This window comes from Anopheles cruzii, chromosome 2 (assembly GCF_943734635.1).
Source record: "Anopheles cruzii chromosome 2, idAnoCruzAS_RS32_06, whole genome shotgun sequence".
Taxonomy (NCBI): domain Eukaryota; kingdom Metazoa; phylum Arthropoda; class Insecta; order Diptera; family Culicidae; genus Anopheles; species Anopheles cruzii.
In genome coordinates this window covers 59,825,701-59,848,281 of record NC_069144.1, presented here as the reverse complement: position 1 = coordinate 59,848,281, position 22,581 = coordinate 59,825,701, and the positions used below count along the sequence as shown (strand labels likewise).

Here is a 22,581-nt window from a genome sequence, read left to right as displayed (position 1 = left end):
CTTTTTACCCTCCATTTGAGTGTGGTGCACATTTTGTACACCAAATTCCACAAGAGTGCAGCAGAAACATATCGCAGCAACCCCCCCCGTTTCCACGAAGGAACAAACGACAACGGGCCCCCTGCCGTGCAGAAGGTTATGACCCTTTTCACGGGAAAAGTATCGCATGGACGGGTGTTCTGACTGTGTGTGTGTGTGTAAGTTTTGTTTTTTAAGGTACTCAGGTTTTGCGATAAGCCCAAAAGGGTCGCGAAAGAGGAATTCTCGAAAAGTTCGCCTAAAATAGCAACGGCCTTCTTTTCTTTTCGGAGGATATTTGTGGAAGGTTTTCGCGCCAAACCTTGCAGCCCTTTGTTCTGTTCTGCTGGCCAGCCAGCCAACCAGCAGCAGGAGGCCACACCATGAACCCTATTTTTGGCCTGGCGCTGCTGGTGCCACTCGGGACAATTGCCTCTCCTGCAGTGTTTCGACCATTTTTTACCATCATTTGTTTTCAGATTTTGACGATTTGACGGCACACTGACAACCGGAGCACACACTGTGGTACTAGCGGATGAAAAGTGTTTAGTAGTAGTTAGTTTGTTATCTAGTTAGCGGTGCACAATTGTTGAACCGATTGTGCACAACCAAAAGTGAATTACAAGTAGTGATAGAATCCCAAGGCCCGTCGACGGCCCATCCAGTGAAGTGACCCAGCGAAAGTGGCCTCCACCGTCACAGTGGTGAGGAAGTGAATTAGCTCCTCTGCGGCGTGAGTTGATAAGAGAGAGAGAGTAAAAGCATCGCGACCGGAACCGTCGAGGCCAGCGTGTGATCGTATTAGCGGATCGCGTCGGATCGCAGCACCACACAAGCAACAGACAAAAGGCAACCCCGCCGCCGCGCGTGTGAATCATGGGGAAGCTACTGAGCCTGCTGGCCCGGGATGAATCAACCTGCTGCACACCGAAGACCTACGACGTGTTTCTGGACTTTGAGAACGCCGCCCCGACCGACCTGGAGCGGGAAGTGTACGAGGAGGTGGATCACGTTCTTCGCCAGTCCGAGATTGTGCTCGACGAGATCCAGTGCTACAAGGTGAGCCCGTGTTAGACCGCGAATCTCGCGCCCAAGGATTTCTCCGTTGTGCAAGGCAGACTCTGGAGAGAGAGAGAGAGAATGGCCTCCCGCTTTCCAACCTTATCTAGGGTTTGTTATCAGCATGAGTCGCAGTCTCGTAGTGGTGTGCGTTCGCGCAACTAAAACAGCCGAAGGACCACAATTGATTTTTGGGTTTTTATTGTTCACGGTCACTCTTTTGTGTCCATTTCTCCCGACTCTCCCCTTTGTTCCCCCAAACGGGACGCTCTTCACGCAAACGCCTTCGCTCTAGCTCTCTCTCTCCGGGTTCCGGATTTCTCCCCACGGATGCTGCTGGAATCTTGGGTTGTCCTAGGTTTCGTCCATCGCTGGGGACCACATTTTTGGGCAGCATATTTTTGCATATTTTCAGTTCCCGATCGCAATCTTGGAAATCAACATCAGCCGGCCGGGGGGAAATTGTTTTCGATCCGTGACTCCGTGTGCGTCATTCGCTCCGGGGCGCTAGCGAGGAGATAAACTGCTGCTGCGGGTACCGTTATCTAATCTGCTGTAAATGATGTTTCCAGCGTTTGTGTGCGCTTTGCTGCTCGCTTTGAATGTGCCGGATGAATTAATTGCCAAAAATAGGCCCCCCTGCTGGAGGATGCGTGGCGAGAATTGGGGATTTTAGGGGATAATAGATTCACGAGAAACCTGCAAAGCCGAATGGGTTCTCCGAAAGGCGGCCCATCATTACTGGGCACACGCTTCCGACTGTTCTTTTGGCGGGTATTCGTCGATCAAGACGCATCCGATCCGCACATCCAACCCACTTTAGCCGAACAGCTGAACGAACGATAGAGTGCTTAACGTGGAATGAAGCTATCAAATTATCACATCAACCATACCTAATTTGCGATACCTTCTTTCGGCTCCATTAAAATGGGGCCGCCTTCGTTCGGAAATCGATTATCCACATTCCCGGTAATGGATTCCGAAAAATGTATCGGTTGAACCTACCTCAGATACACTTTCCATGCAAAGTGCTTGAAACGCGGCCGGATTAATATGTTTGTTTTCTACTTTAAATTGTCGATTTCCCCCCGGCATGCATGTTAAAGCTCACATTAGTTACACTTTCCAGTGCGCGGAAAGTTTCACCACACATTAGACGCATTAGTTACCCGAAAAAAAAAGAGACTTACAATATTTGCCGCGCCTCACACATTATGCGGTCATACGCGATACGCGGTCTCCGGTTTCACTTCTTTTCCGTAGTTGCATCACGGTGCTCACCGCGGGTTTAATGGCGCCGCGGTTCCATCCACCCGCCCGCCCGCGGTTGATGTAATTAACTAAACATTACCCAAATAAGCGGCGGCCGCGCGAACGGCTCGAGCCGCAAGTTTCACTTTTTCCCCAAACATTCCCATCCGCCAGCTGCCGGCCATTTAATGAAAACAAATGCTCAGCTTCTTCGATCCGCCGCGCCTTCGGTGCGCCTTAAGATATATTTATATATTTTTTAAACCCGTTTCTGCCACCGGGATCCGGGAGAGGAACCTGCGTTCCTTTCCGCCGATTCGCGCTGTGTCATGCCACCGTTCACAACACGATCCTAAGTGAACTCCTAATTGGCGAGAGATGATACGTTCAAGTGGGTGATCGACAACGGGTTAAGAGTCCCCGGACCAGGGCCAGGGCCCCCGCTCAGGCTGATAACACCCTGAAGTGGGCGGCGATAGCTTTCCGTTCACGCCGAGAGCGAATATTGTGAAATTATCTCCGCTATTGATTTCGGTGTTTCGGAACCGTGTCGAAAGCATATTTTTTGGTGCGGCCGCGGTTCACTCAAGGCGCGAGAAAAGAAGCCCATCACTGTTTGTGACCCCGTTTTCGACACCACCACCCTTTCGCGCGGTGTGTTCCCCCCTTTCTCCATAGCACCACTGAGCGGCGCGTGTTCGGTCTCGTCAGAAACCGTGCCGCGAAACGCCGCGGTTCTATTTTCGGACTGCGGGAATCCGGAAGAAACGGGTCGCGCCCGGTGAGAAGCGTCGGAGAGTTTGGATGGCTACGAATAGTCGCAGCGGCCTCTCAGCGTTAGCATTCAATTATATTGTTGTAATTCTTGGTCTACGGTTTGCCCCTATCGTGTGCAATGTTTTATTAGCAAGCACACCACGCGGCCAAAAGTTGCCAAAGGAAGTATCACTTCCGATGCCGATAAAGCCGGCCGATGTCAGGCGAAATTGCGTCACCCGCGCGCACATTTCGGAAGCAAGAAGCGGGCGCCGTCTAGCTTCTGGTGTTTTGTTCACCTCGGGCTCGCGATTTTTCTTCGATCGCACAGCACCCCGAGCACCGACGCTTTTAATCGTGACCAAGTCTCAGGGCGCAGGGTATTCGCAACCGTAAGATAAGATAGCAAAACCGGGCGCGCGTGATTAGAGCCCAACACTTCAGCGACTTCAGCGGACGACACCGGACAGCGCGAACCCAGGGAATCGATTCGCTTGGCGGCCGTGTTGTTGGCCGTGTGAAACGATAACGCGCGTTCGTTTGTTAAATCGAGGGCGAAATATGCATTTTATTCCACTTCCACAAACTGTTGCTGCCAACGCAGGTTGTGCCCGGGATGGGCGCAGTCCCGACCACCGTTTGGTAGTAGTTTTTCCTCGGCCATTACCGGGCCCATTCGACGGGTGCAAACACACTCGACGACGCGGGCTTTGGCTGCGCCCGATAACGCCCCACTCTGCTGAAGCAACATGTGGTGATAGTGGCGCTCGGTGGTTTTTCGGTTAGTAAGTCGCCCATTTTGTGCCCCGTTCAGTTGACTACTAGGCTGTTAATAAGTTCGTAGCCTCGGAAAACAGATGGCAGTCGCTAGGAGCCAAATCTGCTAAATACCGTAGATACTCAAACAATTCGAACTTTAATTCATGGATTTTTGCCCTTTTCAAAATGCTCTTGTGACAGAAGGTGACATTGCCCTGATGAAAGAGGATGTGTTTCTTCTGCAAACCGGATCTTGTTTCACGAATTTTCTCTCTCAGTTGGACTAAAAGGTTACAACAACAATCGAAGTTTATTGTTTTACCAGTTTGCAAGTAATCCGCTGACAAAATTCCAGTCGCATCCTAAAAACTGATGCTAACACCTTTTTGAAGGGGGGTTTTTGGACATGAACTCGTTTCGGAGCCGAAGAACCAGGTTCACATCATTCTTTAACCTCTTGTTTTGATTCAGGATCATGGTGAGATGCCCAAGTCTCGTCCATAGTAATGGTTCAATGCACAAAATCCACTTTATCCTTTCGAAAAAGCTCAAATTGTTGCCGAGAAAGTTGCATTCGAATGCGTTTTGTTCCATTTTTAGCGAATGCTTCCGCAATACTTCAGTCAAAATATTGGTTATACTCCTCAATGAGATGGCTTATTGAACACCCTAGTACCTACCCTGTGTTTTGTGGAAATGTATCCATTTTTGCACTTAAATGCACGCAACTGGGCGAAAGTGGGCGTCGCGAAGATAACGCGAAACTTGATCCCATCCAGTGTGTTCCACAATGCTGTTGTGTTAGGTGGCCCTCCCATTCCGGACCATGCCATATTCCGTCCAATATGTCGTGCTGGGGTCTCGATCGAAAGCTCCGAAAGGGTTTCATGCTCGTCCTCTTTTTCGGGGGCCGAACATTACACTGTGGCCCCACGGCGCGAAAGTGATGATCGACGAGAAAGGAGGCACGCGACATACATTTCTATTTTTCGGACTCTGCCTTTGGGCAGAAGCCGAAAGTGTCACGTTCTTTCGCTTTCTCCAGAGTCCCCGGGCTGGCTGGCTCCGGGTTGTCTTCAAACTCCCGGATCCGTTGGGGCTGGGCCATATTCTCGGTCACCGTTCTCGCTTTAGGTGCGTCAATTGTGACAATTGTTACAAGCCGCCCCGTCCCGCCTGGTCTGCCTTTCTGGCGTGTCATGGAATAATTTAATTTCATTCCGGCGCGTGATGGCGGCGTCGACGGCTTCTGGAGGGGATGGCTCTCCCCGGTCTCTATTTGCATCATTGTGTACGAAGTAAAAAGGAAAGGGTGAAAACGGAGAGAGCGAGAGAGAGAGCGCGCGAAACAATTGGGTCTTCAAAATCATCGAACCGCGGCGGCGGCCACTTCCGACCGAGAGAGAGACAGAAAGGTCTCCGGTGGTTTGTGTCGTTACTTGATTCGCTTTGTTTGACACATTCCGTAGTGCTGGCCGTCGATGACGATGGTGACGATGACGGTCCTTTCGGTACACTACCTCCTGCCCGCCACCGTCGTGGGGGGGTCTATCCGCCTATTTAAAGTCCGGATCGGGGAAAAAAATGTAAACTATAAAAGTGGAAACGACGACCTCACGCGAGCGGTGGAACAAAACCGGTAGTGGCAGATGACTCATCAGCGCCGGCCAGCCGGCAAGGTGTTGAATGGCTCCCGATTGATTCTCGAGTGTAATTTCAGCGCAATGTTTAATGCATTAAAAGCCATCTTTTCGATGCTTTGTTGTTGTGTGATTCATTCCATCGTCCATCACGGTGACAAATGTAATTAAAATGAAGCAGAGTTTTGCGCGAGTTCTGTGGCACGTGGATTGTCACGGCCCTTCGAAGAAGATCCGGCCTTTGTATGCCAATTTGGAGCAAAGAATCTTCTGCCTTTGTTCCCCGGTGCCGGTGTAATCATCTTCAAACAATCTCCTTAATCAATCCGAGACAGAGAGGCGAGTGAGAAAGGACAGGTACGTGTGGTCACGCGCCACCATTGCTTCACTGCGGTGATCGGAGCACTTTGCAACATGATCCGCAAGCGCAATCCAAAAACAAGGAGCGGACCGACTCCGAGCGTGTCCTTGAGTGTGTCCTTTAGCACGACTTGCCACCACGAAATTATGCTCTCCGGGTGAAACTCCGGTTTTTGCGTCGCCCGAAAGCGGAGCGGAATGCTGAAATTAGCTGCCACGAAGTTTACGAGAGGACCCCGCGTTAGTTCCCCGCTTGGCTCTGACTGAATGACCGCCCAGCGTTGAAGTAACGTCTCTCGAAACTTCACACGCTTCGAGATTCGCTTTTCCGGTTCATTATTGCCAACATCTCGTCCGTTCCACGTCCATTGCGCGGCGATCGCACTTCCGGATTATGGAGACGCGGATTAACTACCGGGAAGTGGAGCGTGCCATGTGGTGTGCACTGGACTCATAAATTCATTTGCCACCGGAGCGAGCCCCAGGAAGTGGCGCATGTGTGCAGCAAATAATGTCGCCGTGGCCATTGTCGTACAATCTTCGCGCTTTGCGGCGTCTTCTGATTGTGAAATATGTCGCTTTGCAATCGATTTAGGTGGCAACAACACGATTGGGGCGCTAATGGCTATCCTCCACCTTTGGTCCAGTCCTTTTTGTCCTTTTGGTCCTTTTTAGTGTAACTGACCTACATAATAAAATCGATCAGCAACAGTGTCGATCATTGCTATCCGTCCGGGCCAATCTGGGTGGCCAATTTTGGTCCACGGAAAGTACGGACAAAAGGATACCAAAAACCAATCGGTGAGTGCCAAATTGTTGCCAAAGATCCTTTCTTCGGGATTCGGTTTCGAAGTGCAGGAATTTTCCGGTCACGTTCGTCCGATTCGTTCGGCGGGTTGTCGGGAAACAACGGAACACTTTTCCAGTCCGAAACTTCTGCACTGTAATTTTCCGAAGAACTTTCTTATTCAACGCGGTCTAGCACCGGTAAGAGTCCGTGTTTCTTGGAGGGACTCCCACTCGAACCTGCGATTGTTTTTCGTTCCTTTTTCGATACTCAGCCGCCCTTCGAGCGGCTGTATGAGAATTCAATTTACACACATAGTTCTCCGATTTTGTCGGACTCTGTTCGTGACTGTTCGTGAGTCCGCTCTTTTATTCGGCTTCATTTAGCATCCCCTTGTGAAATCGTTACCCGGGATTCCCACTGTCGAGAAGACTTACTATTGCGCGGTTGTTGGCCAAAGTGCAAGTAAATGATTCTCAATGTTTCTCAAAAACTCAATGACCATTAAAATTGGATCACTCACTACGCCGCTCACTGTTACGGAAACGAGCAGCTGTTTAGGACCTTCATCCTCAAAGACGACCCAAAGACCATTGCCCCGTGCAATCGTAACGCTCTATTCTACGGGCTCCTCCAAACCCCCCAGCGGTGGTTAACATAAAACCGAACCAACCCCGAACAGATAAAAAGTTAAAAATTCCTCTGGAAAGCGGTCAGCGAGCGTGCAGCATAAATTAGCGCCGCAGCGCCGAAGCGCAGAAATCGCGATAACAACCCCGGGCCGGCCCCGGGTCGTTCTCGTTTTCCCTTCCCGACGCGTTGCATATGGAACAGGACTTGCTGTGTGTTCGTTCACGCGCCAGTTGGTTAAGAAGTTCAATAACTTCTGGTTCTCTCTCCGACACTAAGCCCCCCCCGGTCCGTCGGCCCCGGTGATGTAATCGGCGGAACTGCAGCAAACTGCATGGTCGTCGTAACCACATATGTTGGCCCTCCATTATTTGCCGTCGGAGTTCGGGTCGTTGCTGCAATCGTTTGTTGAGAAATTACCCCGAAACACGAGCCCACCGACTGTTTGTAAGCCAAGGCTAATGCGCCGGTGTTTCCTTCCTTCCGTGGAACGGCCGCTTGAAATGCGACTCCGGTCGAAAGTGACGGCCCAGGTCAGGTCAGGTAATGTAGTACCACCTGCGCCACTGATGCAACGGAAATCTGCATTACCCGCCGCGAATGTCATCCGCTTGTAGGACGGTCATTATTTCATCACTTCATTACCGGGGCAGTGGCCACCACCGCCCAACTATGCTGTGGGGGGCAGGGCGTTTGGCGTTGATTTGTGTTAAATGGACGTCCGAGAGAGAGGGGCGGGATCTGATTGTTGATCCGGGTCGGGTGGTGGTTAATTGAAGCCGACAGCAGAATAGACCCCCGGGGCGAGCGTGGAGGTCCGCCCGGTTGCTACCAGGAAGCCGGACTGTGTGCTGCGTAGTTTTAATGACGCATTAACTATTCAGATCACCGATGTGTGGTGGCCACCCGGCCCCGTTTGGTTCTTTAATAGATTCCAATCGCGGATAAATGCTTCAGGGCGGTACCAAAATAAAGCTCAATAAAATTGTTGTCCCTCAGCCTCTTACAGGGTTTCATGAGCAGCAAGAGGCCATCATTCGGCGGGTGCCTCGGTGGCCTCCCGATGCTTTTTTAAACTTCTATCGCCTGCCAAAAAACGATTGAGGTTCTGGTCCCCGTTAAGCGCAAAAAAGTTCCAAAGGCCACCATCGACAGGCGTTTGCCGTCACTTGACGCTTCACCTCCGGTGGCCTCCACCCGCCATCGCGCCATCGTGTGTCAATAATCAAACAGGGCCCCCGAGTCGGTTAATCACCGGATTTCAAACCCGCGCCCTTGTCCGAAGGTCACCCTCTCGTTGGCACCTTTTTGGTGGAGGGTGAAAGTTTGTGTAGAGAACATTTTCGGGCTTTTTGTTTTCTCCTCTCCTGACACCACATTTGACGGGGCGGCGCCCACGGCGAAATGTGAAATTCCCTTGACGATGGCATGAATTTTATGCTCGTCCACCAGCCACCCACCCGTAACACGCAAGAAAGCGGGTGGCGGACCGACAAGGCCACCAGCGGGCCCCGGGCGGTGTTGGCGCATTGGTGGAAATGGTGTTCCATTATTGAGCTCTAGTTTTGCTTGAAAGGACGAGAAAAGGGACACCAAAATTATGGTCACTGAAAATGCGGCCACCGGTGGGTGGTGGTTGGTAAAAGGTCATAACTCCAACTGAAGGGGACCCCTCCGTTCTTGTTTTAACTGTGCATCGAAGGGCCTCTTTGGCACAATTACATCCACTTCACTCCGTCGTGATGGAGGGTTGCTAAAAACTATGCTAAAAAGGTGCGCTACTCCACTCTGGCCTTTTCCGGCCATTCAACCTCCCCGCCTGCTACAGCAGCTGCGCTGGGTCACCGTGTGTCTCGGAACCCTTACCTAACAAGTTTGTGGCCATTCGAGCGGAAAATGAATTTCGCGTTTCGGTTGCGTCTTGAAGAGGTGGTCAGAAGGGCAAAATTGCGCAACTGAAGGAAACTTTAACAGAAGACGGGGTGCGCGCCCTCGGAGCGTCACAGTCGATGGAATTCGTGTCAATCGGTAAATAAACGCCCAGCTCCCTGCGGAGTTCAAGGATGGTGTCGTCGGCAGTCATCTGCTGTTGTCTGTGTGTATGGCCAGTGTTGAATCTTTTAGCAACCGATCCGGGGGGGTTGCCAAGAACTGTCCTGTCCTAGGTCGCCAAAACATCTATAAGGTGACAATCAACTCCTCGAGAGACACCCGATGGCGGAAAGTAGAAACAAAATCCCGTTGTTTTAAACCAAAGACACACACACACAGAACGCCCTTCTAAGGCCAACAACAAGGCCAAGAAATCGGGTCGGTTTTGAATTCTTAATGAATGAAGCAACATCAAATCCCCTTTCTTTGCTGCTGCGGTATTTCTGGGAACTTTTCCCGATGTGATGCGCTTTCCACTCGGCACTCGAATACCTGCCAGGGGCCAGCATTGCCGTGTCTCGGAAGAAGGGCGTGTAGATAAACGAATCCTTGTGCCGTGCAGGAGGACAGCCAACAAAGGGAATCCATTCCAAGGCGAAAAAACGGATAACGCTGCATCCTTTCCAGGCGCACGCCCGCATACATCCCTGTTTATGATGTGTCCCAGCTGCAAGGTGGATATCAAGGTGCTGCCGGGCTGCCCCAAAGTAAAGCCCAATTCCCAAGTAAAGGGAATCGTAATTCTCGGAAGGATTTGCCGAGAATGAGCCGAACTCGTTATCAGCCTCCGGGCCACCTGGTTACCTGGGAGGGGCGGACAAATGTAAAATTGATTCCACCGAGCCGGTTTCGGCCGAGGTTCATCTTTTTTGCACTTCTCGTAAATTGTAAAAAATCTATTGCTCTCAACTAGAGAGACAGAGAAAGAGAGGATCGCATTTCCCGAAAGGAATGCTCCGGTTGAAGGTTGTGCAATGTTTGTGCTCCGAGGCAAATTCTTTATGTGCTCCGGTTCGGCTCGAAGAACTCGTGAAAAATTTGGCCCAACCATCCACTTTTTTTCCCTTTTCACAGACCCCCCCGCAAAAGTAGTCTGTCAAAAGCAAAGACCCACTCGCGACCGACTTCTCCAGCCGCCCTCTAATCGCGCTTGAATGGCGCTACGGTAGATAACCGACCGAGCAGCATCATGTTCTATTATTTGTGCCACAATTCTGCGCGGAATTCAACTTCGCTTCTTTATCTCTCCGGAACGACTATTAACTGTTTATCGTGCTGGCCTAGTTTTCTGGCCAGACTGCTGTTTATTTAAGGTTTCCTTTCGCTGTGCGCGGGTTGAGAAAAAAGGACACGCTTTCACTGTCCGTGTCATAAGAGAGATAACAGGAAACAGCCCTAGCGTCAGTTGCATCCTACACGCTGCTCGCAGTCGCAATATGTCCGCCAACACAAAATGATGATCAAGCGCAGCACACAGCACACGCAACTGCGCTAGATTGCGTGCGCGCCACAACCGGCAACGGCACTGGCCACATAACCGCAAGGTCATTTTCATAAACCTCGTCTCGCGCCAAGTGCAGGGCTGTTGTGCACTCACCCACAGACGACGATAACACACAATCTGAAGCCAATCTCGTCGTCGTCGTCGTCGTCCCCGGGCAATTTCGCGAGTCGCCTCGAGTGCTAAGCAGCGCTCTTGATTTGTGTGGCCCGAAAGAACGGGGTGTTAATGTGCCATTTTCATCGACCGCGGCATCATCCGCGGGTGGGCGAAATGTGAGCCAGTTCCCTTTTTTTGCCCATGACGCGCCCAGAGCACCAGCGCTCTCGGAACATGGATGCAAAACGATCCACTTTCATCGCCAACGCACCACACCAGCAGCCGAGTGCAGTCCCCAACGTGACTGTGTCATTTGATACGCAATTTGTGTCCGCCTGCTGCTGCATCCTGGTCGCGAAATGTGGGGCGCAACACGTGTCTTGGCACGCGGGCACAACTTTGGACGGCGCGTCCAAACGGACCCTGAAACCCCGGAACCCCTGTTATCTCACGTCGCTCTTTCGTATTTTGAGAAATTTAAATAGTCAACATCATTACACGGCGCCTTTGGCCGGGGTGTTTGTACAAAGATTGGGGCGCCTTCTTTTTGTTCGGTTTTATCTTGAAAAGATGTTGAATGATTGCGGTGAGCAAACCCCTAAGAAAAATATATTTACTATTGTGAATGCAAAGTCCGAAAAAAGGATCAGAGAATGGCCTTCTACGTTCAGAGAGGGTACACTCAGTCGTCAAACTGCAAACTGTCAAACTGTCAAGATGTGAGCGAACTCAAGGTTTCTATCAGGCGGAAGAGTTGCAGATTGTAGGGAAATAGCATTCAAAAGCATCCAAAAAGGTACACTTGGGCCCAGAAATCATTATTCGGCCATTTAATTTGGTTTATCGATTCCTTATTTGTTACGTTGATTTGGGAACTCAAACGGAAAACCAAAGATTTGTGCCATTCTGATGCGAGACTACTAGATTCGCCTCCCGGAGATTAATGGAACCTTCCGCAATGATGCTTGAAATGAGTCGCTTGAGCTACCATTCCTTGGGTAACAAATCTCAGTCTCGGCCAACCCCGTTCGCAATTGATTTTCTCCAACCAATCAATCAATCAGCGGCGGGTTCGGCGGTCTATTCGCTGGCCCCACAAAACACCCTTAGCGTGTGCGTCTTCAAAGGGATGACGGCTTGACGAAGACGTTTACCCGCCCACCGGGTTGCATGTGGTGTTGATTTATTTTTATGCTCCACTGCCGGCCACCGGGGGCCAGCAAGCGTATCTGCATGTTGATTAAATAATTAATTATGTAGCGCAGTGCGCACCCGGTGCTGCTCCTCGCGGACTTCTCTCATTAGGGCGCCACGGCCTGGCCCAGCCCCGGTGAACGAACATAAAATGCATAAATGCACCTCTCTCTCGGAAGCCGGGCGCCCGCGGATGGATGGATGCGTTTTGACGGACTTTGCGTGAGTCGGCGGCGGCGGCCGATTCTCGGCGGCGAAGACGAGCGTGTGTTACGTTTGAATGATTGCGTTGGACTGGTTTCTTTTTTCCTTCCCCCGTGCCATTCCCGAAGTCAATTTCCATACTCTCCTTCGCAGGCGTGCCAAGTGATGCGAGCCATTCCCGTTGTGTGCCGCGGGGCCATTTCGTAACACTAGAAGTCAACCAGCAGAACAAGTTTCTTGCTTAGGAACACCCAACCTTAGACGGAGCACCGCTATGCACCGCTGCAAAAAGAACGATGATTTATGTGGGGCCCCTTTTTGTGTTGTTGTGCCCGGCCCGGTTTTGTGCCACAGATTTAATCGTTTCGCAATTGGAATCACTAAATCACTCGCCCCATTTAAGCAAAAGAGCGTTAAATGGTCAAGAATCCTTGGAGAAGAGACCGCGGATTCAATTAGAGGACGGAGAGCAATGAACTCCTCGGGTTGGGTAGGTCTATTTTGGAGTGTACAATTTAATATTTTTCGCGTGCTGTTTTATGCCTAAATGGCTTCAAAAGGCGTACACAGTTTATTCTTCGCTTTTGTGAAAATAGTTTGGCCGCCCCTCATTGTTTGCCAGCTTTGTTGCCTCTTCTGCGGCGTTACATCATTCCCAAAAACCCCAACCGGAAGCACCGGAGCCCCTATCGCGCACAACCACACATTTAGCGGTTCGAGCAGGGCGGCGACGGCGGCCTACCCAACCCCTCTCGGACCGCTTTCCACGGGGCGACGATTTGTTGGGTAATTAGTGTTGGGGCTCCGAAAGGCATCGACAACACAATCATCGCGCATAAACAATTTACCTAATCCGATTACACACGGTCAGCCAGCCAACAGGTACTATCGACGGGGCGAGGGCAGTCAGTCGGGGCCCGCCTTTCGTTACGATTCGGTGATCATTTCCGGGGCCTCCGAGGGGTAGCCACGCGAAACCGCAAAGAGGAAATGGGGAACCGCTTTTATTTAGAGCCAGCAGTCTTCAATTGGGCAATTGGACTCTGTCCCCACTCTGCCCCCCAGCAGCACGGGCTTCTTAGACTGCAGCGTAAGATCCGTCAGACATGCAATCGGATAGGCGTCGGAGGCGCGCGTTTCGGCGGCGCTCGTTACGGTGGCTGGCAGAACTGGACACGGTGGTACTTCCTTCGCCCATATTTTATGCAATCCATTCCGGGCGGGGGGGGCGGTGGTCCGTGGCCAACCCGTGACGTTTCGTTCCGTTCACTGGCCCCCTTCTGGGTACCGGTGTTAAGTGTACCAGAAAGCGAGACGAGGAGAAAGGAAAAAAGTGAAATACTTTACCACGGCGGACACACGGGGCGTCTGATTTATCTCTTACCCAACCGGTGCCCAGACCTGCCGGAATTGCTACAAAACGGACCGGGATGGCCCACGAGCACTCACGCACGCCATTATTAAGGTTTAGTTCCCAAAGTCCACCCGGCAAAATGTTCCCCCGCTTCGCAAAAACGAATCTCACCCGAAAGTGCCGTAACTTTTCACATCCCGGCACACATTCCGTAACTCGCAGGACACTCAGGGAGGGACAGGCACCGTAAAAAGGACACGACCCACCCGAAGCATAATTGCGGTGTAATGTCGAACAGTTATGTTGGGTCCCACCGTGGGCGTTGAGCTGCATTTTAACGACCCGCTCGGTGGCTCTGAAACCATCATACATCCACCGGAGCATACCCCAGCAGAAGGGACAGTAAAACCGGAGTTATGTGTTATGTGTCCTCCCCCAGATACAGGCAGGCAGGCAGGTGAGAAGTTGAGCTAACAAAGACCACCATTCACGCCACGCCACGCGGCACGGCGGATCGTCGAGGCGTCATAAAATCGTTGTATCGTCCATTCACGGCGTATCCTCCCGCGGTCTCCGACGGGACTTGCATTCATCGCCACGATAAGGGACACGGCTCTCGCCGTCTGAAGGGACGGCGCTTGATGCTGAGGCAGACTTTTCACCCGGTCCCAGTGGCAGTTTGTTTCAGTTTTGGCCTCGAAATGGGTCCAGATGCTGTGGGTGTTTAAAGAGCCCATCTGGCGCGACTCGTCAAGGATCGAGCCATTGGCCGGCCGGTCGGAATCGAGAGATTTTGCTCTCCTCGTTAACACCAGAGTTATAATGATGATGAGACGAGGCACCACATTTGGCGCAGGTCAGGGTTTCTGAATTGAAAGCAAAAAAAAATGGCGAATGAACATTATTTGGATGGGAAATTGTAATAATTCCTGTTAGCTCAACAGTCCATTTAGAGGAGCTAGCTGGCTGTGTGTGCTGTCGGCCTAATATGCCTGAAATTAAACAAGTTTCGCTTTTTCGGCTCATTTCGCAGCCATTTCCACGCTCCGATTTCCGGTGGAAAAGGTAGATACCATGGAAAAGTTAATGAACTTTCACAGTTGGATGAACACACGCTCCTCGGCGGCCAGATCTCTCGCCTAGCATTGCGGCCTGTTGACGCCACGGAAGGAAATACCACGCAGCGAATCGACTCCGATTTTCCGGCCATCGACGCTCGCGTGAATGTGTGAAAATATTTTCATTAGTTGCCCCCCGACGTTCAATTTTTATGTTTCGATCCGCGTATGCCGAGAGAGAGAGAGTACCGTCAACACATAAATACCCCAAATCATTTCCGAAGGAAGAAGATCGCCTCATCGACATGATTGATGGTAGCGACTAGCCCCGCGAGTGATGTAAAAATACCGTGTTTCTCGTGCGGTTCGTAAAGATCTTACTCTTGTGGACACTCTTCCAGATTGGGCCCTCTTTTTCGGTCAACAATTCGCAGGGCAGCAGCCTATCTTGACGTTCTGTAATTGACAGTTTAAACGGTGATCGAGTAGAAGCGGTGGTTGCGAGTGACGGTCTTCGAAAACTGTTAATTCATCGCTCACCATCCTTTCCCGTCCCCGGCTCGAGGGGACACACTTCCACACTGCCGATCGGTGCCGTTTATGTTAATTCCATCAGAAAGTGCCGTTTTATTGGAGCATCCATCTCGAGACAGCTGTCGAAGGAAGAGAGAGAGGGTCCGTTAAGTGCCAAAATAGCTTGCGGCGGATCGTTGATCAGAGTGCTGCAGATTGATCGATTACATTGCGAATTTGCTTTCACCGTTCCACAAAATGTCGACACTGACTTTCGGGCTCCACTTTTCGTTCTTGGATGCTCCTTGGAGCGATGAGTACTTGATCCATCCACACTCGACAGTCGCCTAGTTACCGCCGTTGTCATCGCCGCCTATGTGTTTGTACCGAACATATTGTGCGATCGAATCGGTTCATATCGGTTTATCGAGTGCCATTTCCTTCACCACCGCCACCTCGGATCGATAAACCTTTTCCCCGTTATGGTTAATGTATGCGATAACACCGTAGTGAGGCGGTGCAATTGTTCAATTCGATTTGTACCGGTCGATGCAACAGCATAACACACCATAAGCATCGAGGCGGCTTCGACAGTTTTGGTTTCGCGAGGCCCCGCGCGAGTGGTTATCTGTCGCCGAAAAAGGCCTTTCCAGCCTACGCGCTTCCACTTCACCGGATACTCCGCAAACACCCGTGTGTGTGCGAAGATATGCTGGCCGCGTCGATTATGACGGCCCTCGATGGGCACAAAAAATGATAAATTCTACGAAAACGAAGCCCCCCTCACGCGCATATTGACGAGCCAACGCTTCTTTTGCGCGCTGCTTGTGGAGGGCCCTTGACGGCGGGGAATCGATGCTCTAGAGTGGCTGGGCTGGGGGCTGGGACGATGATAAGAACCGCACCGTTCCCACCAACTTTTCGATGTGCCTGGTAATGGATTCTGGCCACGAAGCTTAGTAAAGCTCCTCCGGTAAAGATTATCACGGAGCGAGCGAGTCAAGGTTATGTTAGTCGGTAGCTCGGTAGGAAGCTCCCGGCCGGCGGGAATCTTGGTCGCACGCTTCAGTGAACTTTCAATCACGCCATTAGCGTGGCGGAGAGATTTTTTGTTATTAAAATCACACTTCTGGTAATCGATTTTTAAACCAATTTATTCGCCGGCGGATTCCACTTTGGGGCAAACATTTTCAACACGAAACTGATTAAAAACCCCCATTAAGGATTGGGGTTTTCTGCGAGTCCAGCACACGACCAGGCGCCAACACTTTTTGCGGGTTCAGCCGGCGGTCACTGGCGGGACTCGATTGAACATCGATGAACCCGTCGAAAATCCTACGCAAACGCCTCTTCACCGAATGACGCATAATTTGTGCCCGGGCCCGGTTCGGGCCTTTTTCCTCCGCCTTCTGCCGACGCGGCGACGCGTACAATATTAAACCCACCGAACGCTGCTGGCGCCCACCAGCCGTCGGCCCCGGGTTGAGTATTAGTTTGCGTTTATCTAATGACAGCATCACCGTTTTTGGAGAATTAACCTCCAAAAAGAGTCGGACACACAAAAAAGATGCGTTGGCGATCCCATTTCTTGTGTTCCGCCCTTTCCCCTTTTGAAGCAAACGGCCCACCGTCGCGATACGCGGTCGCGGATAAAGTAAAGGCCCAAGTGGGAAGTTTCAAGATGTCGTCGGTGGCTGTGGAATTCTTGGCAAAAGATGGGACGATTAATGCATAATAAGTTCCAGTGCTTTGTCACGCGTTGAACAGCTGAGAGAGCGCAGCGCGTGATGCTGAATTCTAATTCCCTCAGCGCTCCGAGCCAGGGCCAGACGGCGATTCTCCTTGTAGGGTATCGATTGGTGGCGTAGGCGCACCATTTCCATCTTGGGATTCGGTTTCATGCAAAACGACTAATGCCGATTTTTAACTTGTCTTCCCCAGGGTGCCGGCAAAGAGATACGGGAAGCGATCGCGGACCCATCGCCCGAGTGCCAGGAGAAGGCGTGGAACATTGTGATACCGCTGGTGGAGAAGCTGAAGCGCTGCTACGAGCACTCGCTCGAGCTGGAGCGGATCGTCCCGAAGCTGCTCGGGCAGCTGGTCGGCGGTCGCCTCAATCCGACGCAGCACCTCGAAACGCAGCAAGCCCTCGTGAAGCAGCTGGCCGAGATCCTGGAGTTTGTCCTCAAGTTCGACGAGTACAAGGTTCGTATTCCGCGGTCCGTCGAGGTCACTTCTGTGACCACTTCTTTCTCCTTCCCGGCAGATGAAGACACCGGCAATACAGAACGACTTTAGCTACTATCGGCGCATCGCCAGCCGGCAGAGGTTGGACCAGACGAACGAGATGGTCATCAGCACCGAGCTGGCGAACCGGATGTCCCTGTTCTATGCCCACGCCACGCCCATGCTGAAGGTGCTGAGCGAAGCGACGTCCAAGTTCGTGCAGGACAACTCCGACAACGTGGACAACACGACCGAAACGCTCGGCACGATGGCCAAGGTGTGCCTGCGGATGCTCGAGAACCCGTAAGTGAACCGCGCGCCGCTCGGACCGGAACCTACGCTAATCTTCGTCTATTTTGCAGTAAACTTTTGGCCCAGATCGAACGCGAAGAGACACACCTGCTGCTGCTGCGGGTAATGGTTGGGCTGGTGATCCTGTACGATCACGTGCACCCGGTCGGGGCGTTTGCGCGGGGCGCACACGTCGACGTGAAGGGCTGCGTCCGGTTGCTGCAGGCACAGCCGGCCGTCAAGGCGGAACCCCTGCTGAACGCACTCCGCTACACGACCAAGCACCTGAACGAGGACAACACGCCGAAAAACATTCGCAATCTGCTCGCGGCCTAAGCGCGACCAACCGACCCGAACGCTAGAGAACTACCACTACCATCGCTACGAAGCGCGAGCGAGCGATCGAGACTACTATTTACTAATTCAGGACCGGAACCGGAAGAGAGACGTGTAAAAACCTCAGCGCCCTTCTTCTTCGTTCGACGATCGTTCGACGATCGTGCTTTAAATTCGAAACGCGAAACAATCGGAGCTACTTACGCTACGCGCTGTTACTACTACTTTTTGTACGTATCTCTGTTTTTGTCCTACAATCCGCAAGTTCCGGCACATAATTTCCGTTCTCTCTCTCTGTCTCTGTCTCTTTGGCTGATTAGTCTTCTTGGTAGATCGATCGGCACCAGACTGGATCAACGAAAAGAAGGTGGAAAGGAGGAAGGTGTGGTGTGTGCGGAAAACAAAGATTTTTTTAGTAACTTAACAAACAAACGCATAAACATATTAAATAGGCATTTAAGCGAGAAGCACCCCCAGCCCTGCTGCTAGTGGAGTCCGTGCGTCCGAGATGAGATGAGCGAGAGCGAGCACCTTTATAAATTGTAAATGTAAAGTATGTGTGAAGGATCGCGCGATCGTGAATGAAATGGTTAGAATTGGAAGCTAGCAAATAGAACCGTGTGTGATACCCCTTGGTGATCGAGGAGAGGCGAGACCGCAGGCGGATGAAGGGCTGGCGAAACTAGGGCTGGCGCATTACTAGGCACACATTAGGAGCATTATTATTGCGCGATGCTTGTTATCTGGCCCCTGGCCGGGCCGGTACGGAGGTCGGGAATGAAGAGGTCTCATTGAAACTCAAAACCGGCGAACACGAATCGAACGCACGAAAGCCAAGCTCTGTTAACGAAACGCTGCAGACTAATAATTTACAGACGCGCGCCACGTCAAAATATCAAATAGGGCCAGGCGCTAGGGAATCGAATCCAACGAATCGCACACAATTCCAACCCAGACACACTGCCACGGATTCAGATGTGTTCCTCTTTATCTTACAAACGGCCGAGTAATGGCATGAAACGAAATTTACTACAAAAACGGAAACAACACGACGCAACCTGGAAAGGAAGTGCACAACAGATAACGGCCACGGATAGGCGCGCTGATTGGGTTTCTCGGTTCGGATTAAGTAGACTTGTCGCAGCATTGTTTTCGTCCCACCCACCTTTTGTTTTGTAGCTAAATTTTTAAATCGAATTATAAACCAGTACGACTAAAAACCGTGACGCGCGCCGACGGGTCTCGGTACGATAACAAGTACAATTTAGCTAAATTTATTCGCAAGGAAGCGGGCGGGGAACTCATCGTTGTTGCTGCCGGCCACACTCCGTTCCTCTTGTTCTGCCCTCTGTCTTAGTTCGCGGGCGGCCAACATCCGCTGCGCGAACCGCTTTTCTCTTTGCTCGCATCGTCCTGCGTCGGAACGTTAGTTAAATGTTATCGAACACTATCGTACGAATCAACCGATCGCGAGGCCCGCGCGATTTTTCAGTTCACTTCGTTCCGGGGAGGGATCGCTTTTTGTGAGACGAAAAGGATCAACCGGGAAGCGGAGGCCCGCGCTCCGACGGCCGCGTGGCGCGAGTGTTTGAGGATATATATATATAGATACATAAAGTGAATTATATGTATGCTAAATAGTAGTTATTGTGTACCGTGGAGCGGCATTACCGAATCGTCAGCACGGCACGGGGCACGAGAAGGGATCGAGTGAAAAGCGAGAATGGATACGCGAGAGAAAGAGTTTTGGACGAATGTTGCGCGCGCGAGGATGCGGTTCTGTTTTTAGGATGATACAGAAATAAACCAAAAATTCCAACAATCTAACAACAAAACGGAAATTTGTCTCTCAATTTTGTTATTTATCCGAAAAACCGGTTCCGAAATACGGCCCCCCGAGCCGCCGCACGAACCGCACGAAAACGAAGCGTCCGTCGGTCGTCGAAAGCGAATTGCGTCCAAAATTTGGTCCGATTTCTACCAGGGTAGCATGACGCAGCTCAATTTATTTCAATAAATTGGTTCGAATACATATTTTATGTCTTGCCGTACAGTTTCTTGCGGAACGCGCCAGGCAAATGTTCGATCAGGGCGAGCGCATTCGCTTCGATGACCACCAGCTCACTTTCGCCCAACCATTCTATGCTTACCAGCCGGTTGCTCTCTCGAACCTTTTTTAGCGTGTGTTTCGATTGATCCGCCGTTCCGTTCGACGGGCCGCCAGTTCCATTGGCCTTGTGGTGGGATTTACGTTTCTGTGCGTGCGGCTCATCCAGCTCGGCGGCCCCAAAGGACACCGACAGAATGTCGGAATCGTTCTTCAGCAGCATGGCCGACTCGTGGCGCGGATCGAACACAATGCCACTGATCGGATGGTTCGGTATCCCGACGCCGCCGTCGCCCAGCTTGAGGTAGGCAGAGAAGACAAACTGAAACTCGTCAAAGTCGTACAGGAACAGCTTGTGGTCGGCGAACGCAACGGCGAGCCGTGTCTTGCCCGGCTGGATGGCGATCGCCGTCGGCGGAAGCTTGTAGCGTGGCAGCGAAATGGATCGTTTCCATTTGGCCACCACCGGAGACGGAACGGCAGCACTGCGTTCGAACACCACTATCGAACTGGCCGTATCCGCGCACACCAGGTATCGGTTGCACTGCGAAACGGCCGAAAGGTGGACCGCTTCCGAGAGCCACCGCGACCCGTCGATGGTCTGCGTGTGCTCCAGCCCGGCACCTCCTTTGCCGTCATCCAAGCAGGCAAACAAAGTGATCGTTCTGTTGCTATGGTAAAGAAAAAGGCTGCCCGAATCGTGCGTAAAGTCCACCCGATAGCCAGGGCCGAACTGTTCCGGAACGGATTTGACGCGCATCAGGCGCGCTCGGCCGGAATCGCTGCCCCGCGGATCCGGTGTGTAGCGTAGCAAGCGGACAGTGTTTTCGGTCGAGTAGACAATCCACTGGCCGTCCGGTGAGATGGCCGCGCAAACAATGTGTTCATCGTTTTTGCTTCGTATCTGCAGGATTTTTCTTCCGCCACTACTGTCCGCGCCGTCATCGGTCAACCGGGCCAGGGTCCACACTTCGAGGTAGTTGGTGTACCGTAGCAGCACCGTGCGGCTGCCGTGGGCCACGACTGCTGCCGGAGCAGGCAGCAGGGGCAAGTATTTGTCCACCTGGAACGGTGGATAGGACGTAACGGCCAGTGTGCCATCGATCCCGCCCGACACCAGGCCTGTTCGACCGAGTGTGGCCATCGTTTTGATGTCGTGCGTGTGACACCGACGATTGACGGATCGCACAAAGTTATTGCGCTTCGCACCACCCTTCAGCCCGTCACCGTCCATCCGCCGGAACGTGACGATGATCGACTCGACCCCGGCGACAAACAGTTTCTCCTCGTCCGCCGTCAGCGCCAGGCACAGGAGGTCCGCCTTCGAAACGGGCACATTGTCGAGCACCGTCCCCAGGTGGCCATCGAAGAACATCATGCGGCCGCGCGAATCGACCGAGATGACGGTGAAATCCTTCAGCACGGCCACATCCCAAACGATCGTCGGTGTGCCGCGATCCGACCGACCCGTCGTCATCTTGTGCACCGCGTGGCCTTTCCGTACGTCCCACACTCGCACCGCATCGGCCGAACCGGTCACCAGGAAGTCCCCGCTGTGATTGAACCGACAACACACGATACGACCATCCTGCTTGTCCAGTATCCGCTCGTACGTCAGCTCGTCGTTCTCCAACCGGTACAGATTGATGTAGCCACCTTCGGTTCCGACGGCCAGCAACCAATCGTCCCGGCTTACGGCAATGCACCACGCCGAGTTACCCGTGACGAGAACTGATTGTTTCACGCGCGGATGTCCACCGTTGCCGGTCCGCATGTCCCACTCGATCAGTGTACCGGCCAGACTGACCGAAAACAGCCGTTCACCGGCCCACGCCAAGCCCTCGATCGACAAGCCGGCGCCCCCGACGACCGTTTTCTCCAAGAACGGCGCATGCACCATATTCCAGATTTCTATCGTCCCATCGTCCCTGCAACGAGAAATTGTTCGCTCTTTGCTTATTTCGATCATAGCAACACAGCTACTCGATTCGCCGCTCACCTTGCCAACGCGAGCTTGTGCTGCTGCTCGTTGATCGCGGAGCAAACGATACCACGGGGCAGCAGATTGTAAAACTGCACATTGTGCAACCGACAATGTCGGTTGCTGGTCGGTTTTGGAGGAATCATGTTCCGCTCTCGTTGCCGGTATTATGTTAAACCACAAATACTACACTTTGTACATCACCCACAAACACGCGCACGTGTTTTCGACGTTAGGCACTTTTGTTTTCTCAGTTGCTGTTGACAGTTCCGTGCCTTGCCATGACTGACAGAATGTCAGTAGTGCCCCGGTGGAAACGTCACATACAGATATTAGGCCTGATTATCATTCTCTAATTGACTACTCAAGCGGTCATCTGAGTTCACTTTGGTATTAGCGCACCGTTTGAGTTCTCAAACGCTCAAACGCAAACTGGATGAACGCTCTCTGTGGAAAGCTTTCGGCTGGATGAACTTGTTCACTCGATCAATCGAGTTGTCACGGCATTATGGTTTTCAAACGGAG

General features: G+C 52.0%; 2 protein-coding genes across 2 annotated transcripts; one reads left to right on the top strand and one right to left on the bottom strand.

Moving 5' to 3' along the window:
* Positions 1 to 894: 894 nt before the first annotated feature.
* On the top strand, positions 895 to 19,775 carry LOC128268980 (CYFIP-related Rac1 interactor B). The gene is made up of 5 exons (XM_053006302.1): positions 895 to 1,077; positions 17,057 to 17,320; positions 17,382 to 17,644; positions 17,704 to 18,198; positions 18,289 to 19,775. The coding sequence occupies exons 1-4, from the start codon at positions 895 to 897 to the stop codon at positions 17,966 to 17,968; spliced, it is 975 nt and encodes a 324-aa protein (XP_052862262.1). The 3' UTR covers positions 17,969 to 18,198; positions 18,289 to 19,775.
* Positions 19,776 to 20,004: 229 nt separating this feature from the next.
* On the bottom strand, positions 20,005 to 22,202 carry LOC128267144 (U3 small nucleolar RNA-associated protein 4 homolog). Its single transcript, XM_053003932.1, has 2 exons — positions 22,075 to 22,202; positions 20,005 to 22,003 (listed from the first exon to the last, which is right to left on the bottom strand). Exons 1-2 carry the CDS (start codon positions 22,200 to 22,202, stop codon positions 20,005 to 20,007), a joined length of 2,127 nt encoding a protein of 708 aa, XP_052859892.1.
* Positions 22,203 to 22,581: the final 379 nt, after the last annotated feature.

Excerpts from the sequence above, each read along its gene's own strand:
- LOC128268980 (XM_053006302.1), top strand. The coding sequence starts at position 895 with ATGGGGAAGCTACTGAGCCTGCTGGCCCGGGATGAATCAACCTGCTGC. Across the intron at positions 1,078-17,056 it reads ACGAGATCCAGTGCTACAAG|GGTGCCGGCAAAGAGATACG; the intron begins GTGAGCCCGTGT and ends TGTCTTCCCCAG. Across the intron at positions 17,645-17,703 it reads CTGCGGATGCTCGAGAACCC|TAAACTTTTGGCCCAGATCG; the intron begins GTAAGTGAACCG and ends TCTATTTTGCAG.
- LOC128267144 (XM_053003932.1), bottom strand. The coding sequence starts at position 22,202 with ATGATTCCTCCAAAACCGACCAGCAACCGACATTGTCGGTTGCACAAT. Across the intron at positions 22,004-22,074 it reads CACAAGCTCGCGTTGGCAAG|GGACGATGGGACGATAGAAA; the intron begins GTGAGCGGCGAA and ends TTCTCGTTGCAG.